Source organism: Penicillium alfredii, assembly GCF_028826965.1.
Source record: "Penicillium alfredii strain IBT 34128 chromosome Unknown utg000004l_segment0_segment0, whole genome shotgun sequence".
Classification (NCBI taxonomy): Eukaryota; Fungi; Ascomycota; class Eurotiomycetes; order Eurotiales; family Aspergillaceae; genus Penicillium; species Penicillium alfredii.
In genome coordinates, this window is record NW_026622701.1 from 1,079,192 (window position 1) to 1,093,121 (window position 13,930).

At 54.7% G+C, this 13,930-nt stretch overlaps 8 protein-coding genes across 8 annotated transcripts; 4 read left to right on the plus strand and 4 right to left on the minus strand.

Moving 5' to 3' along the window:
- Positions 1 to 24: 24 nt before the first annotated feature.
- Positions 25 to 2,523, minus strand: NUU61_002054 (putative spindle pole body associated protein SnaD; the record flags this gene model as incomplete). The annotated part of the gene is made up of 1 exon (XM_056652636.1): positions 25 to 2,523. The coding sequence occupies one exon, from the start codon at positions 2,521 to 2,523 to the stop codon at positions 25 to 27; it is 2,499 nt and encodes an 832-aa protein (XP_056513703.1).
- Positions 2,524 to 2,894: 371 nt separating this feature from the next.
- NUU61_002055 (KGG domain-containing protein) lies at positions 2,895 to 3,345 on the minus strand (the record flags this gene model as incomplete). Its single annotated transcript, XM_056652637.1, has 2 exons — positions 2,895 to 3,053; positions 3,124 to 3,345. 2 exons carry the CDS (start codon positions 3,343 to 3,345, stop codon positions 2,895 to 2,897), a joined length of 381 nt encoding a protein of 126 aa, XP_056513704.1.
- Positions 3,346 to 4,291: 946 nt separating this feature from the next.
- On the plus strand, positions 4,292 to 5,263 carry NUU61_002056 (putative class III chitinase; the record flags this gene model as incomplete). Its single annotated transcript, XM_056652638.1, has 1 exon — positions 4,292 to 5,263. One exon carries the CDS (start codon positions 4,292 to 4,294, stop codon positions 5,261 to 5,263), a length of 972 nt encoding a protein of 323 aa, XP_056513705.1.
- A 565-nt stretch (positions 5,264 to 5,828) lies between these two features.
- Positions 5,829 to 7,953, plus strand: NUU61_002057 (alkaline phosphatase family protein; the record flags this gene model as incomplete). Its single annotated transcript, XM_056652639.1, has 3 exons — positions 5,829 to 5,906; positions 5,964 to 6,093; positions 6,155 to 7,953. The coding sequence occupies 3 exons, from the start codon at positions 5,829 to 5,831 to the stop codon at positions 7,951 to 7,953; spliced, it is 2,007 nt and encodes a 668-aa protein (XP_056513706.1).
- A 353-nt stretch (positions 7,954 to 8,306) lies between these two features.
- Positions 8,307 to 9,967, minus strand: NUU61_002058 (RNA-binding signal recognition particle subunit SRP54; the record flags this gene model as incomplete). The annotated part of the gene is made up of 2 exons (XM_056652640.1): positions 8,307 to 9,836; positions 9,890 to 9,967. The coding sequence occupies 2 exons, from the start codon at positions 9,965 to 9,967 to the stop codon at positions 8,307 to 8,309; spliced, it is 1,608 nt and encodes a 535-aa protein (XP_056513707.1).
- A 234-nt stretch (positions 9,968 to 10,201) lies between these two features.
- On the plus strand, positions 10,202 to 11,098 carry NUU61_002059 (rRNA-processing protein RRP15; the record flags this gene model as incomplete). Its single annotated transcript, XM_056652641.1, has 1 exon — positions 10,202 to 11,098. The coding sequence occupies one exon, from the start codon at positions 10,202 to 10,204 to the stop codon at positions 11,096 to 11,098; it is 897 nt and encodes a 298-aa protein (XP_056513708.1).
- A 279-nt stretch (positions 11,099 to 11,377) lies between these two features.
- On the minus strand, positions 11,378 to 12,120 carry NUU61_002060 (ferredoxin family 2Fe-2S iron-sulfur cluster binding protein; the record flags this gene model as incomplete). The annotated part of the gene is made up of 3 exons (XM_056652642.1): positions 11,378 to 11,625; positions 11,689 to 11,795; positions 11,852 to 12,120. 3 exons carry the CDS (start codon positions 12,118 to 12,120, stop codon positions 11,378 to 11,380), a joined length of 624 nt encoding a protein of 207 aa, XP_056513709.1.
- A 206-nt stretch (positions 12,121 to 12,326) lies between these two features.
- On the plus strand, positions 12,327 to 13,915 carry NUU61_002061 (mitofusin complex protein UGO1; the record flags this gene model as incomplete). Its single annotated transcript, XM_056652643.1, has 2 exons — positions 12,327 to 12,689; positions 12,770 to 13,915. The coding sequence occupies 2 exons, from the start codon at positions 12,327 to 12,329 to the stop codon at positions 13,913 to 13,915; spliced, it is 1,509 nt and encodes a 502-aa protein (XP_056513710.1).
- Positions 13,916 to 13,930: the final 15 nt, after the last annotated feature.

Below are 13,930 nucleotides of genomic sequence, written 5' to 3' on the forward strand. Positions count from 1 at the left end.
AGAAAAACGAAGGAAGAAAGTAGTTCAACCACCTAATGACCCCTTCTCTCGACCCCGCGCCTTGTTCTTGTTGGCGTACTTGTACCGATATGCTTGACCGTCCTTGGCATGAGCGCGGTCTCCATCGTGGCGATGGTTTTCCTTCTTGTTTTTGTTGTTGCTGTTGTCACTATTTTTCTCATCTTGAGCGCCCCATAGAGTCATCAGGACCTTAGCCAAGCGGTCACGGTCGTTCAAAACCAGGTTCAGGCGGCGCTCCCACTTGAGTTCGATCTTCCTCACAGACGCAGCGATGCGCTGGTCGACCTCGGCGTTGGCCTCGTCTCGCGCAGCGAGAGCGGCCTCGAGATGCTTGATCTTCGACTTGTGGCTCTGGCGCAACTGGGATATTTGCTTGTTGGCTGTGTCGCGGGTGGTTTCAAACTCGGCACGGAGGTCGGCCTCGCGCTGCTTGGACTGTGTGAGGGAGTTGCAGACTTTCCGCATTGATTCGGAGTGCGAGGCGCGAAGCGTGGAAACGGCAGTCGCGTGGGCAGTTTGGAGGCTCCGCAATTGCGCCTGGTGGGACGCTTCTAGAGCGGCCGTGTTGGGGGCAGGCCCGCTTGATTCGGAGTGGACGGTACCTTGAGCTATCGACGGCGACAATGGGGGACTGGGGGGCTCGGTAATCTTGTCTTCTTGCAAACGTGCAATGGTTTCCAGAGATCTCGCATGTTCCTCTCTCGCACGGGTGAGCTCGTGTTGGGATTTGTTCATCGTTGTTGTCAGTTCGTCCACCCTAGTGGTAAGGCGCGCATTCTCGGTTTCAATGGCCTCGACTAAAGCCTGGGATTCGGATAGTTGCTCTCGGAGCTGGCTCGATTCGGCATTTGCGGCTTTTTGGGCGGCCTGTGCCTCGTGCATTGCGTCCTGCAGCTTGAGTACTTGCTGACCTAGCAGTTTCGCATCTCCTTCTTCAGCCCGCTTGTCCTTGACCGGGAAGCTTGGGTCTGGGCCATTGATTTCCTTGATCAAGTCAAGAATCTCACTAAAGGTGCTGTGGCTGGGAGCTGGAAAATCTGCAGCTACAGCTTTAAGGGCATTTTCTTGAGCCTCCACCTGGGACTGCACGCGAGTAAGATCGACTTCCAATGTCTGATTCTTCTCCTCCAGGGGTCTGTTCCTGGTCTCAAGTTTGGTAAAGCGCTCCTCGAGAGAGTGGTGGTCATCGTTGAGCCGGCCCAGTTCCCTATTCAGCCTCTCGATCTCTGCGTCCTTCTCTTGGAGTTCGCCCTCATTTGCTTGGGTGGTTTCCCTCAGTTTTGCAGTTGTCTCATCCAAGGTGGCATCTCGTTTCTTAAGTTGTTCCTGATGGTGATCGATTTGCTGGCGAAGATGGGCGATTGTCTCCACACGTTCTGCCTCCAGGGAGCTCTGGGAGACTAGCTCCTGTATTTTATTCTCCAGTTCGCGAATGCGCGGCATAAATCCACTGGCCTCGTGCATTCTGAGCCGATCAAAAAACACCGCAATATCACCGTTTTTCAGTGATTCCAGAGACGGATCCTGGGATCCCCCCTTGCTAGCAGCAAGCAGTTCTTGCATACGCTCGTTTTTGCGCTGCAGCTCTTCTTGTAGTTCTCGGATCTGCTCCTCGGTAGGGTCGGCTTCGAGCTCTCTCTCATGATCATGCTGCCACTGTTCATCCCGATTCCGCGTCGCATTTTTCAGCTGTGTAATACGGTGACTCAGACCCTCGTTCCGTTCTTCTGATCCAGCATCACTACCCGAGGTCATCGACTGTTTGCGAGCCGAGGGTGAAAGCTGATCCTGTGAAACATCTTCAGGGTACTCTTCAATGTCTTCGAGATGAGTAGACTGCTTTGCAAGTGCGCTGGCTCGATGCAGCATATGCGATGGAGTTGACATGTCGACAGGAGGGCCACATTCACTGTATTCGCCTGAATCTGCCTCTTCCTCGACTGCGGGCTGTCTCGATCCCACAGGATTATGTTCCGAGGCCAATGCCGGCTGCATCTCCGCCTCGTCCTCTGAAAGATCATTGGCTATGTCCTCATCGCCCCCCATCAGGTACTTTTCCATGTTTGCGGTGAAGTCGTGTGGGCCCCCGACATCAGACAGTTCATCCTGTGCATCATTCTTCAGGTCCGGGAGCAGTTCTGCATCGTCACCGTCTATCGCAAATTGGCCGCTGGGAAATTGGCTGAAGTCCAGGGTGTAATCGGCAAGACGAGCATCCAGGTCAGAGCCTGAGGGGCTGACTGGCGAAAGTGGAGGGGATAAGTTCTGCACTTCATTGTCTCGGTGGTCTTGATGGTTGTGCTCGTGGTCGTCGTCGTTCGTTGCTGTGTTTGTCGTTGTGCGCTCCCTCACAGGACTTCCCGCGCTGCGCGGTGATTCTGCCGGCAAACTTGGAGAGTGCTGGGGAGGGGACGATGGCATGAAAAGAGGCGTCACCAGAGTTGACTGCCCGATGGTGTCGTGGGAGGTGGGGAAAGGCGACGTGTAGCCGGTGTTAGCCATGATCGACGCGTGCGATGCGCTGAATCAAGGCGAGCAGTGCGCGACAACGCCAAGGTATGAAGATGGTAGGAGAAAAGGACTTGGGGAAAGGTTGGGAGGATTCAGGAAGACAGCATCCTCGATAAATGGGTCATTAAATAGAAAGATAACAATAGCGCGTGGAGTGAACGAAATCGATTGCGGGAGATTAAGACTGCGGGTCAAAAGCGCCGGTTGCCTCAGGCAATAATGTTTACGCGCTGCCTTTTCAGGACTAGCGTCTCCACTAACAAACGGAGCAAACAGACTTGACTGATAATCTTGTCTCGGCGATGCGATGACCTTGGAATCACTTTTATTCGAGAATGCTTCTAACTCCAAATTGGCTGTTCTTATGCTGTGGTCTTCCATTCTACAAATCCCGGTGGCACCACTGAGGGCTCCTCTGATCGGCCCGTGGGCACAGGCCCGTGTTCAGCTTCTATCGCGGCTGCTTCGCGCTCGATCGCTGCTTTTCTCGTGGCACGGCCACCTTTGGATGCGATAGCATGCTGTTCGAGGGTAACATTGGTGTTAGAAGAGGCCATGGCTTCCTGATGGCGTATCTACTGAAGCTCATACCTGCTTTTCTGGGTCCATTTCATGGAATCCACCAACTCCCCGTGCTTTTCCTCCTTTCTTGCCCCCTCGATGGCCGATCTCTGAAAGCTCCTCCTTGGGCCGGTTGGCGAAGTTGCCTGGGTTTGGGTGGTGGGGATGCGCCACGATGGCAAGGCCGCGGCGAGGCCACCCTCCCAGGTGCTTGGGCCGAAACGCCGGGAACAGACGAAGTAGAGGTGACATTATGCGTATGGAACTAATCACACAATATGTGTCTAGGTTGTGTCAATTGACTTTTGGCAACAGAGATATGGTTACAGATGGACAACATCTTCGAGGGGCCATCATGACCCCGGGCTGTGGTTTATGTAGTTCTCTGAGGGCCCTCGTTCTTGCCTCTCCACGAGATTGCGGAGATTCCCAAGGGTGGCAGGATTTTGGAAAGAGCTTCGATGAAGCACTGTTCCATTCTTCGATGCTTCTAAGCTGACCATCATTCGCTGGTTAGCATCGAACTCACGCGAACATATCCACTGTGGCTTCGGGCGAAGAGAGTTGGCCAGATTTTGGTGGATAATGTATCGGTGATTTGATCCGACAATTGCACTTTGATGTCATTTCCCATGGAGATGCATCCGGGATCCACGGTCCTCAAGAGGCAATGAGTGATAACCCGTGGAAGAACAGATCTCGCCACCAGGAGCAATTCTTCGATGCAATTGCCGTTCGACTACTGCGCAGGGGCTATCCATGTATACATTATGCTTATAGCCGCTATGCTATGTAATAGATAAAATATCTTATTATCGGAAATAGCCCTAGTTCGATACATCCAGTCGAATGATCTATGCGTGTATACTTCGCAGGTTGCACACCGGCTATGCAGCCAGGACTCCAGATATTTAGTCGAAACCGGCGACACTCTCTTCCAACATGAGAAAAAAAAATAACATCCCGTATAATCTGAGCTGTTTCTGTCTTGCTGATCAGATTGATCGAGCAATAAATATGCAGAATGAGCTCTCTTCGGCCACTTCTTGAGGCCCCGCTTATAAGGCGCCAATCTTATCAGGGGAGCATCCCCACGCTGTTGCCCGGCACCCCTCTCTGTCCTCTTGACATAAACATGCCTGTATACATGCATTAGAACTGGGCTTTGGAATTGCAAAACTATTCTTTTTTCATTTAAATGCCTCCCTTACCAGGAGAACCGCTAGAGAGGCGGCGGGTGATTTGTTACCACCAAACGATCGTCGTGGGCGAGGACCACTATGTCTCAATGCTCCCGCTCCTCCACAACAACACTGGAATCACACATATCATCCTCGCAGCCATCCATCTGAATGGGGACCCAGGCGACATCACCCTCAATGATGACTCGCCGACCAGTCCCCGGCTCGACCTGCTGTGGGCCGAGGTACCTCTGGTACAGCGGGCAGGCGTCAAGGTGATGGGCATGCTCGGGGGTGCGGCACCAGGCTCCTTCCAACGCCTTGACGGTACTACAGAGCAATTCGAACTATTCTACGGACCTCTCCTGGCCATGATCCAGCGCCATGGCTTGGACGGCCTGGATCTCGATGTGGAGGAGGAAATGTCCCTGCCAGGCATTATCCGGCTGATTGACCGACTCAAGGCTGATTTGGGCGACACATTTATTATCACCCTAGCACCTGTCGCCGCTGCCCTACTAGGAATGGGCAATCTGTCCGGGTTCGACTATCGCGAACTCGAACAGGCTCGCGCCCCCAAGATCAGCTGGTATAATGCCCAGTTTTACAATGGCTGGGGTCCCGCGGATGACCCGCGCATGTATGCAGCCATTGTATCCCAGGGCTGGTCCCCGCGCCGGGTTGTGTATGGCCTTTTAACGAACCCGGGCAATGGGTCGCAGGGTTATGTGTCGCGGGAAAAGATTGGGCTTGTTCTCGCCCTGCTAGTCGAGCAGTTCCCGAACTTTGGTGGCGTCATGGGCTGGGAGTATTACAATTCTTTACCTGGAGAACAGCCGAACCCGTGGCAGTGGGCGGCGGAGATGTCACTGAGCATGGGCATGAAGGAGGTGGTTACGGCGACTCGCCAAATGCTGACGGCGGGGCCAATGGTGGACAGTCTCAATAGTCTCTTGCGCGATATGATGAACCAAGGAAGAGGGTCTTGAATTGGGCTGGCATGTACATGGAATACCTCAGTAGAGAGGTACAGGGGCATATTGTCGCCAATCAATTTCTATTGTCTGGAAGGGTCAAAACGCCCTCGACAGGCCAGAAAGCGCACTGAATATACAGCGATGAAGGATATGGTGTCCATAAACTACAATTTCAAGTAGATTTGGCACTCAAGCCAATTGATTTTCCCATTGGAAAGTACCGAGATTGCAAATTTATACTGCGCTCCTTAGTATGTGGATTGTCATTTTGTCTGTCCCATTATTTCGAGAATTCTTGCAATTCAATTTTCATGATATTTGAGGATTTCTCTTGTCAATAAACAAGATGAACCCAGGACGACATAAGCAGAGCTACAACGATCTGTGCGGTATACATTCCGGCCTGGAAGGTCTCTCGAGGATCTGCGGGTAACGTCATCCACTCCCCAATCAACAACACCACAAACACGCTGACCTCCCCTGGCGCCAAAGGATCTCCCGAGCTGAGAATCCGCAATTGGACATGTGTTGAATGCTGATATCGCGTCTATCTCGCAATTGGTAACGCAACGGAACAATGGCCTCCCTGCCGCGCATTGCCGCGGCCAGCAGTTCGGCGACCGTTCGGTTGATGGCCTTTATTTTTCTACGATGGGTAGGAAATCATTGAAAGACCCATTCAAGTGAATTCCCAAAGCTAATGTGTATTTAGATCCCGGGCCATGCTTTTGTGCCGATCATCTTCACCTCGCTCGCAGTGTATCTGTCGTCGCTGTTCTCCTTGCTCAAAGGTAGCCAGCTCGGTGCGCAACGCGTCGCAAAAGATGCAAAAGGCTCGACAAGTGAGGCTCCCTGTAATCGCATTTGGAAGTAAACACAATTCTGATCAGATATTTTCTACAGAACGATCCCAAGAACCGGGCCCGGCTAACCCCAGAGATTCCGTGCTGAAGACCTTGTTGACAGGCCTGCCCTCGGCACGATCGTCGCTGTGGACGTGGATCACTGCGTTGATCAACATCGCTGTGGCTCTGCTGACTCTCGATTTTCTGATCAGAGGTCTGGTATTCTACCCTAGCAGCGACGTCGCTTTCTCGCGCATTGGGTACGTGTCGCCAACCACAGCCAACTTGCTGCTCCGTGAGCCAGACTCGGCGCAGCTGCCCGTCGTCGTTTCCTATCAGGAGTTGACTCGGGATCCGGCAAATTGGATCGAAGAAGGTAGGATTTATAAGCTGGACAATACCACCGACTTCACGGCCGTAGTGACTCTGAAAAACCTCAAGCCGGCCACTCACTACCGCTACTCGCTGTCCAACAACAAGACGGGCACTTTTGTCACCGTACCTCGCCCCGGATCGCCGGCTGCCAATCGGATTTCCTTTGTGACTTCGAGCTGCTTGAAGCCTAACTTCCCGTACAACCTGCTGTCGCATCCATTGCGGGTTCCGGGCATCGAGCAGATGACCTCGACCCTGGGCAAGCTGCCAGCGCTCCTCCGGCCAGCATTCATGCTTTTCCTGGGCGACTTTGTTTATATAGACGTGCCTTTGCGGTTTGGTTCATCACTTTCCCACTACCGCAGTGAATATCGACGGATCTACTCGTCGCCCTCGTGGACCGCCGGGCCAACCGATGACCAGGCCATCGATCTCCCCTGGATCCACACCCTGGACGACCATGAAATTGCCAACGACTGGTCACAGGGCAACCAAACCGCACCGTATCCTGCCGCCGCCGATCCCTTCATCCACTACCACGTGCGAGCGAACCCACCCATCCCCGAAACGCCGTTCGCGCCCCCGGACGATGTGACATACTTCTCGTTCGTCAACGGCCCAGCCTCGTTCTTCATGCTTGACACGCGCACCTACCGCTCCGAGCCTGCGCAAGATAACTCTACGATCCTCGGCTCGGCCCAGCTGCAATCGCTGCTGGCGTATGTTGCGCGGCCCGAGCCGGCGGGCGTGCACTGGAAGATCATCGCATCCAGCGTCCCCTTCACGAAGAACTGGCAATTCGGTACAACCGACACCTGGGGCGGGTTCCTGAACGAGCGCCGCACCGTCTTCGAGGCCATGTGGCGTGCCGAGCGAGAGCTGGGCGTCCGCATCATCCTGCTCAGCGGCGACCGCCACGAGTTCGGCGCCACCCGCTTCCCTGATCCGAGTCTGCAGCTTTCCTCCAACGAACTGCAGCCCCATACCTCTGGGTTTGGACTGCATGAGTTCAGTGTTGGTCCCTTGAGCATGTTCTACTTGCCCGTCCGCTCCTACCGCCAGACCGACGATGAGGACGTCACTGTCAAGTACGCCCCGGACGGTAATAGCAAGTTCGGGCTCATTGATATCGCCGACGACGTCGAGGACCTTGACCCTGCTGCTCCGGCCCCAGTTCCCCTCCGCAGCTCGGTCCTCACCTACTCTCTGTATGTCGACGGTGCCATCGTCTGGAAGTACCGCCTCAGTGTGCCTTTGGAGCGGGATGCCGCTGGTCATGCGGCGTCTTCGACCGCTATGAGGGTGTCGCTTCTTCCGCCGGGCCGTGTACTTGAGGATCAGCTTGTCGCCGAGGGATGGGATGTCCTGCTCAAAACTGCGATAGGGAGGGCAGAAGAGATTGGGAATTGTGTTGCTAAGAAGGCTACGGCTCTATATTTCCAGGTGCTGGATAGAGTGCAGAGGGAGGAGAGACTTGACTAGAGGTCTTTTCAGTACTCGGGTGTTGGATGCCGGGGAATGCTTTGATTTAACAAGGTGATGCGATGTACTTGACACACGTAACCAACTTTATACTACTGCCCAGGTGTATTTGGACTCGGTGTATGTTTAAAAAAAGGGAATCAGAGCATAATCCCAGATGGCATGAGTGATTGTACAATCTGCATTCGAAATCGAGAACTGTTCATGTGGTGAGATGCACACCCACTAGCACGCAATGTACGGGGAATTGTAAACGCCAAACACCAGGCCAGATGCGAAGTTGATGGACGAGTGGTCCGCCAGGAAATGAAACAGGACGAGCAAGGGGGAATATCCAGACCTCAAGCTTGGGCCTACCGTCCCCTTCCACGTCCACCACCACCACCACCCATTCCACCCATCAACCCGCCCATCTGGCTCATCATGCTCTGAAGATCCATGCCGCCGAGACCAGGGATCCCACCGCCGCCGCCGCCTTGTCCACCACCCATCATCTGCATCATCTTCGCCATGTCGCCCATACCAGGCATCCCGGGCATTCCACCGGCGCCACCGGCACCGCCCATGGCCGCCATGCGCTTCTGCATGGACGCGAGCTGCTGCTCCTTGTTTCCGCCCTTGAGCATGTTCTGGGCGCGCTGCATCTGCTTCTTCTGACCGCCGACGCGCTTAGCCATGCCGGACATCATGCGGTGTTGGGAGAGGAGCTCCTCAACCTCGCGGACGGTAGTACCGCTGCCGTGGGCAACCCGGACCATGCGGCTTGGCTTCTCGACAAAAGTCTTGCCATCGCTATCGAGCTCGACCGCGGTCATGCTGTCGAAGATATAGACCATGCGCCGCAGCTTCATAGTGCCGTCCTCATCTTCCAGACCTTGGGTCAAGTTCGAGAGACCAGGAATCATACCCGACAGTTTGGATAGCGGTCCCATTTTCATGATCGAGGTGATGTTCTCCCGGAAATCGCGCAACGTGTAGATACCCTCGGAGATGTGCTTGTAGGTTTCTTTTGCTGCGGCCGAATCCTTGGTCACAGCCTGGACGTGTTCGACAAGACCAGCCACATCGCCCATACCGAGCAGCTTCTGTACGAACGCACGTGGCTCGAACCGCTCCAGATCCATCAGGTGCTCACCCGTACCCAAGTAGATAATAGGGGTGTGCGTCGCAGCGACCGCGGAAATGGCACCACCACCCGCAGCATGACCGTCTGTCTTGGTAATAATGATCGCACCAAAGTCCGCTGTCGCCTTGAATGCTGCTGACTGCGCCTCCGCCGCCTGACCGATGGTGCTGTCGAGCACGAGAATGGTCTGGTCTGGTGTCACGGCCGTCTGGATCTGCGTCATTTCCGTGAAAAGCTCCTCCTCCTGCCGGTGCCGTCCACTGGTATCCACGATAATAACATCAAACCGCTCCTTCTTAAACTTGGCTACACCCTCGGCCGCCACCACAGCTGGGTCCGTCTGCGTGAGACTACCATAGTAAGGAATTTTGGCCTTAGTCGCGTTCTGCTTCAGCTGGTCGAATGCACCCGCACGGAACGTGTCCGCGCAAACCAGGGCCGTCTTAAACCCGCGCATCTGGTAGTGGCGAGCCAGCTTGGTACACGTCGTCGTTTTACCCGCACCCTGCAACCCAACGAACATGATGACATTCGACCGCCCCTTCTTGGGTCGAAACGGTTCTGCATGGGGGTCGACCAACGCCACCAGCTCGTCGAAGACGGTCTTCTGAATAAGGCGCTTCTTGTTCACGGCGGTCGGGAGGGAGGCGAAGTTGACGCTGGATTTGATCGATTTGCGCAGCGACTGCACGAGGCGAACGTTGACATCGGCGGAAAGGAGAGCAGCGCAGATCTCTTTGATCATGTCGTCGAATGCCTGAGTTGGTTTAGCATGACGGCCGGATGGCACACTGAACACATATAGCATACCTTCTCATCGAGGTTATTCGACCTCGTCAGGTCATTGACGGCGGCGTTGATACGCCGCCCTAGATCCTGGAGGACCATGATGAATGTGGGTGAATATCTGTGTAGAAAAAGAGTGTGAAATCAAAGAGCCAGCGATCACCAGAATATTCAATGGCGATGGTTCAATGTGGAGGGGAGCAAAGTCCAAGAGGCGGAGGGCCGATCGGCGGGACTCACCGCCCAAAAAAAAAAGTTGATCGGGTCGCTAGGACTCGGGACTCTCTCTTCCTGTGTTTTCTACTTGAGAATTCGGGGTGTTTTATTTCTTGGATAATGGCGCCGACCCATTCGAAAAAGCGCAAGGTCCTTGATGGTCTCCAGGGGAAGACCTCTCGTTCCAAAAAACCCCGCAAGCAGATTCAGTACCACAGCAGCTCCGAAGACGACCTCGACGACAACGAAGGTGGTTTCAACGCTGTCAATCTCGCAGATTCAGACGAAGAGGACAATGAAGGAGTTGCCGTGACAAAGCTGTCAGCATCCAAACCAGCGCCCAAGAAGAAAAATACAAATGAAGCCTCAGCACCACCCCAACAATCTGACTCCGACGAAGAGGCTAGCGACGAGGAAGTCGAAGACCAAGATGAAGACGAAGAAGTCAACGATGGTGACGAGGCTGCAGGTTCTGAAGAAGATGGTCTTTCCGACTCATCTCTGTCGGCAACCGAAGCCAGTCGCAGATCCGTTCCTAAGCGCAACGACCCCACCGCATTCTCAACTTCTATCTCCAAGATTCTATCGACCAAACTGCCTACGTCGGCCCGAGCGGACCCTGTCCTATCGCGCAGTAAGACCGCGGCGCAGACCTCAAGTGATTTTGCCGACCAGAAGCTCGACAAGCAAGCGCGGGCCAAATTGCGCGCGGAGAAAAAAGAAGAGCTGGATCGCGGCCGTGTCCGCGATGTAATGGGAATTCAAAGAGGAGTCGCTGGCCCCGTGGGTGAGGAGGAGAAGCGATTGCGCAAGATGGCGCAGCGCGGTGTGGTGAAGCTCTTCAATGCGGTGCGCGCGGCGCAAGTCCGTGGTGAGGAGGCGGCCAAGGACGAACGGCAGAAGGGGACAGTTGGGATGGGAGAGCGGGAAAAGGCCTCGAATGAAGTCAGCAAGCAGGGATTCCTTGAATTGATCAACGGAAAGAAGGGAAAGCCGTTGAATATCGAAGAGGCCTAAACACCGGAGCCCACGAGTACCCATGGCATGTTTCTGGCGTTAGGAGATGTGTTCTGTATTTTGGTCACCTATGATGGTTCGTGTTAGGTGTCTTGTACATTTATAATAGTACAGGAGATTTTTCATTCCGCGATTTCGCGCAAGTCTGCTAGATGCATCAGATACAGTAGTACAAGAGTCCCCGAGGGACTATAAACAATCGGCCGCTGTCGAGCCACCAGGTACGTGGTTTTTGTCATGTATGCGCGCCGGCCAATCTCTGCCGAACTCTCGGCATTTTCATTTCTTCTTGTCTTCAAAGTCGCTCGCCTGTAGATTGCGTGTCATGGACGGCAATCGTACCACCAAGCCATCCAGTTCCTTGTTCATCAAAACCTGACACCCTAACCGGGATGTTTCGGTCAGCCCGAAAGCCAGGTCCAGCATGTCATTCTCGTCGTCCGAGGGCTCCTCCATCTTGTCGAACATGTCGGGGTCTTCCACAATTACATGGCACGTCGAACAGGCACAAGAGCCACCACAAGCTCCTGTAAAATTCATTAGATTAGCGCTGAGATATTTCACGGAAATCCTGGCACCTGTCCACGTACCTTCCATCTCCAGGTCGTTGGCCTGTGCAATGTCCAGCAGGTTATCGCCCTCCGCGACCTGAATGTTGATCTTGGTTTCATCCTTGTCGATAAAAGTCACATTGATCCTGAAAAGAGAGTTAGTAAAGTATTGCAACAACAATTTGCCATTCAGTAGACTGACTCTTCACCGGGCTTTGGCGGCGTAATGTGACCGTGGGCGGCTTGCGCAGTGGCGGAAAAGCAACGCTGAGTCCGTTTCCATCCTTGCCACGGTGACTGTAGGCTCCTCCTTGTACTCGAGTTCCATTGATTCGAGTTGGCGACTCCGGTCTTCCATGATGTTGTTGAGTGACTCAGGTATCTCCGTGACGGAGCCAGGCACATGTCCCCGGCGACAGTCTTGGGCACAGCATGGCGTAATTGCTGGCCAACCTCTCGCCAGAGGATCATTTCGTGAAGAGGGAATATCCTATTAATGACCTGAAATGGGAGGAAATCCCGCAGGAAAGAAAAAGAACGTGGGCGCTGGGGGGAGAGGGAGCAATGATCGTCCAATGGCCGACCAAAAAAAAGACTGACAAAGCTTGAAGGCGGACATTTCAACGCCCTCCTCCCTCTCCCTCTTTTTTATCCCCGACCTTCCCCCCTCCGTCACCATGGCCTCTCGTGAAGGGATCAATCCCTTGCGGCCCTATTATATTCCCCATTCTGGCTTATCGCCTACATCAAACACGCCGCCCGAGGTGGCATCACCGTCATCAGCCCAAGTGTTTGGCAGCACCGCGCGCGACCTTATCCCGGACCTGGACTATGCCGACTATTTGGACTCGTCGCCATCCGTCTCTGACTGGGTTCGCGATGCGCTGAATCGTGCGCTTGTGCGCTATAGCAAGGTCTTGACCGCGCAGCCGTTTGATGTGGCCAAAACCATCCTCCAGGTGTATGTTGTGCCCGATGCAGCAGACGAGCAGTGGGACCGGAACTCGACACCGGGAGCAAGAACGAGCTCTTACGATTCGGTATGAGGTCCAAAATTCAGCTGCAAACACCGGCTGTTTTGGTTCCACAATGAGGAGAAACTGACAGGATTACTATACAGGAATCAGAATCCTCAGACGATGAAAGCAGTTATTTCACATCCGCCACCCCGTCGACCCCGACCCCGACGACACCCCGATCTCGCAAGGCACGACACCGCATCACTGACCGTAGTGGCTACATTCGCTCGGATTCTTCCTCATCGTCCAGACATGCACTGACCATCCGGAACCCAAGCTCCCTGACCGATGTGCTCTCCCAGCTCTGGAGCACCAGCGGGCCAACGTCTCCGTGGAAGGCCTCCAATGCAACGTTCATCTATTCGTTGCTTTTGCCGACTTTGAACACCTTTATTCGCAGTCTTTTGTCCGCGATCGTGGGTCTGCCAGAGGAAGATATCACCTCGTCGATGACAGCCGATATTCTGACGTCGGCCTCTCCTCTGGCCACACTGGTCCTGTCGTTCGTTTCCTCGTCTCTGTCAGCGATGCTGTTGTCCCCTATCGACACGGCGCGCACCTTTTTGATGCTCACACCTGCCACCCACGGCCCGCGCAATCTAATCCGAGCCATCCGCCAACTCCCCACTCCCAACTGCACGATCCCCCCGCATCTCGTCCCGATCACCGTCCTGCACTCTAGTCTGCCCAACTTTATCGTCACGTCCACCCCCTTCTTCCTCAAATCGTATCTGTCGATCGATCCCCTCCTCAACCCTTCCACATGGAGCCTCTTCACCTTCCTCAGCTCCGGTCTCGAGTTGGCCGTGCGCTTCCCTCTTGAGACTGTGCTCCGCCGCGCCCAGATCGCCACCTACACTTCCCTGAGTCTGCGCCAGAAATCGTCTGGCGGCAGTATTCGTGCCGCGTCGGTTGATGCCTCTGACGTAGAAACCATTGTGCCTACCCCGCGCACCTACCGCGGCATCGTCGGCACGATGTGGCACATCGTCCATGAGGAGGGAGTCAGCCCGACGCTTTCTGACTCCGAACAGGCCCAGCACGTCCTCGGCAAGCCCACGCCCCAGGCTCAGCGGAAACGCCAGCAGGGCCAAGGAATCCAGGGTCTGTACCGCGGCTGGCGTATGGGTATGTGGGGTATCGCTGGTATCTGGGGTGCCAGTCTTCTCGGCGGCGTCGCCGGCGGCAGCGAGGAAGAGGTCACCATGCGAGGCGGGCATGGTCGATCCAGCGGGGGGCGCTTCTAATTTGAAGCTATTTCC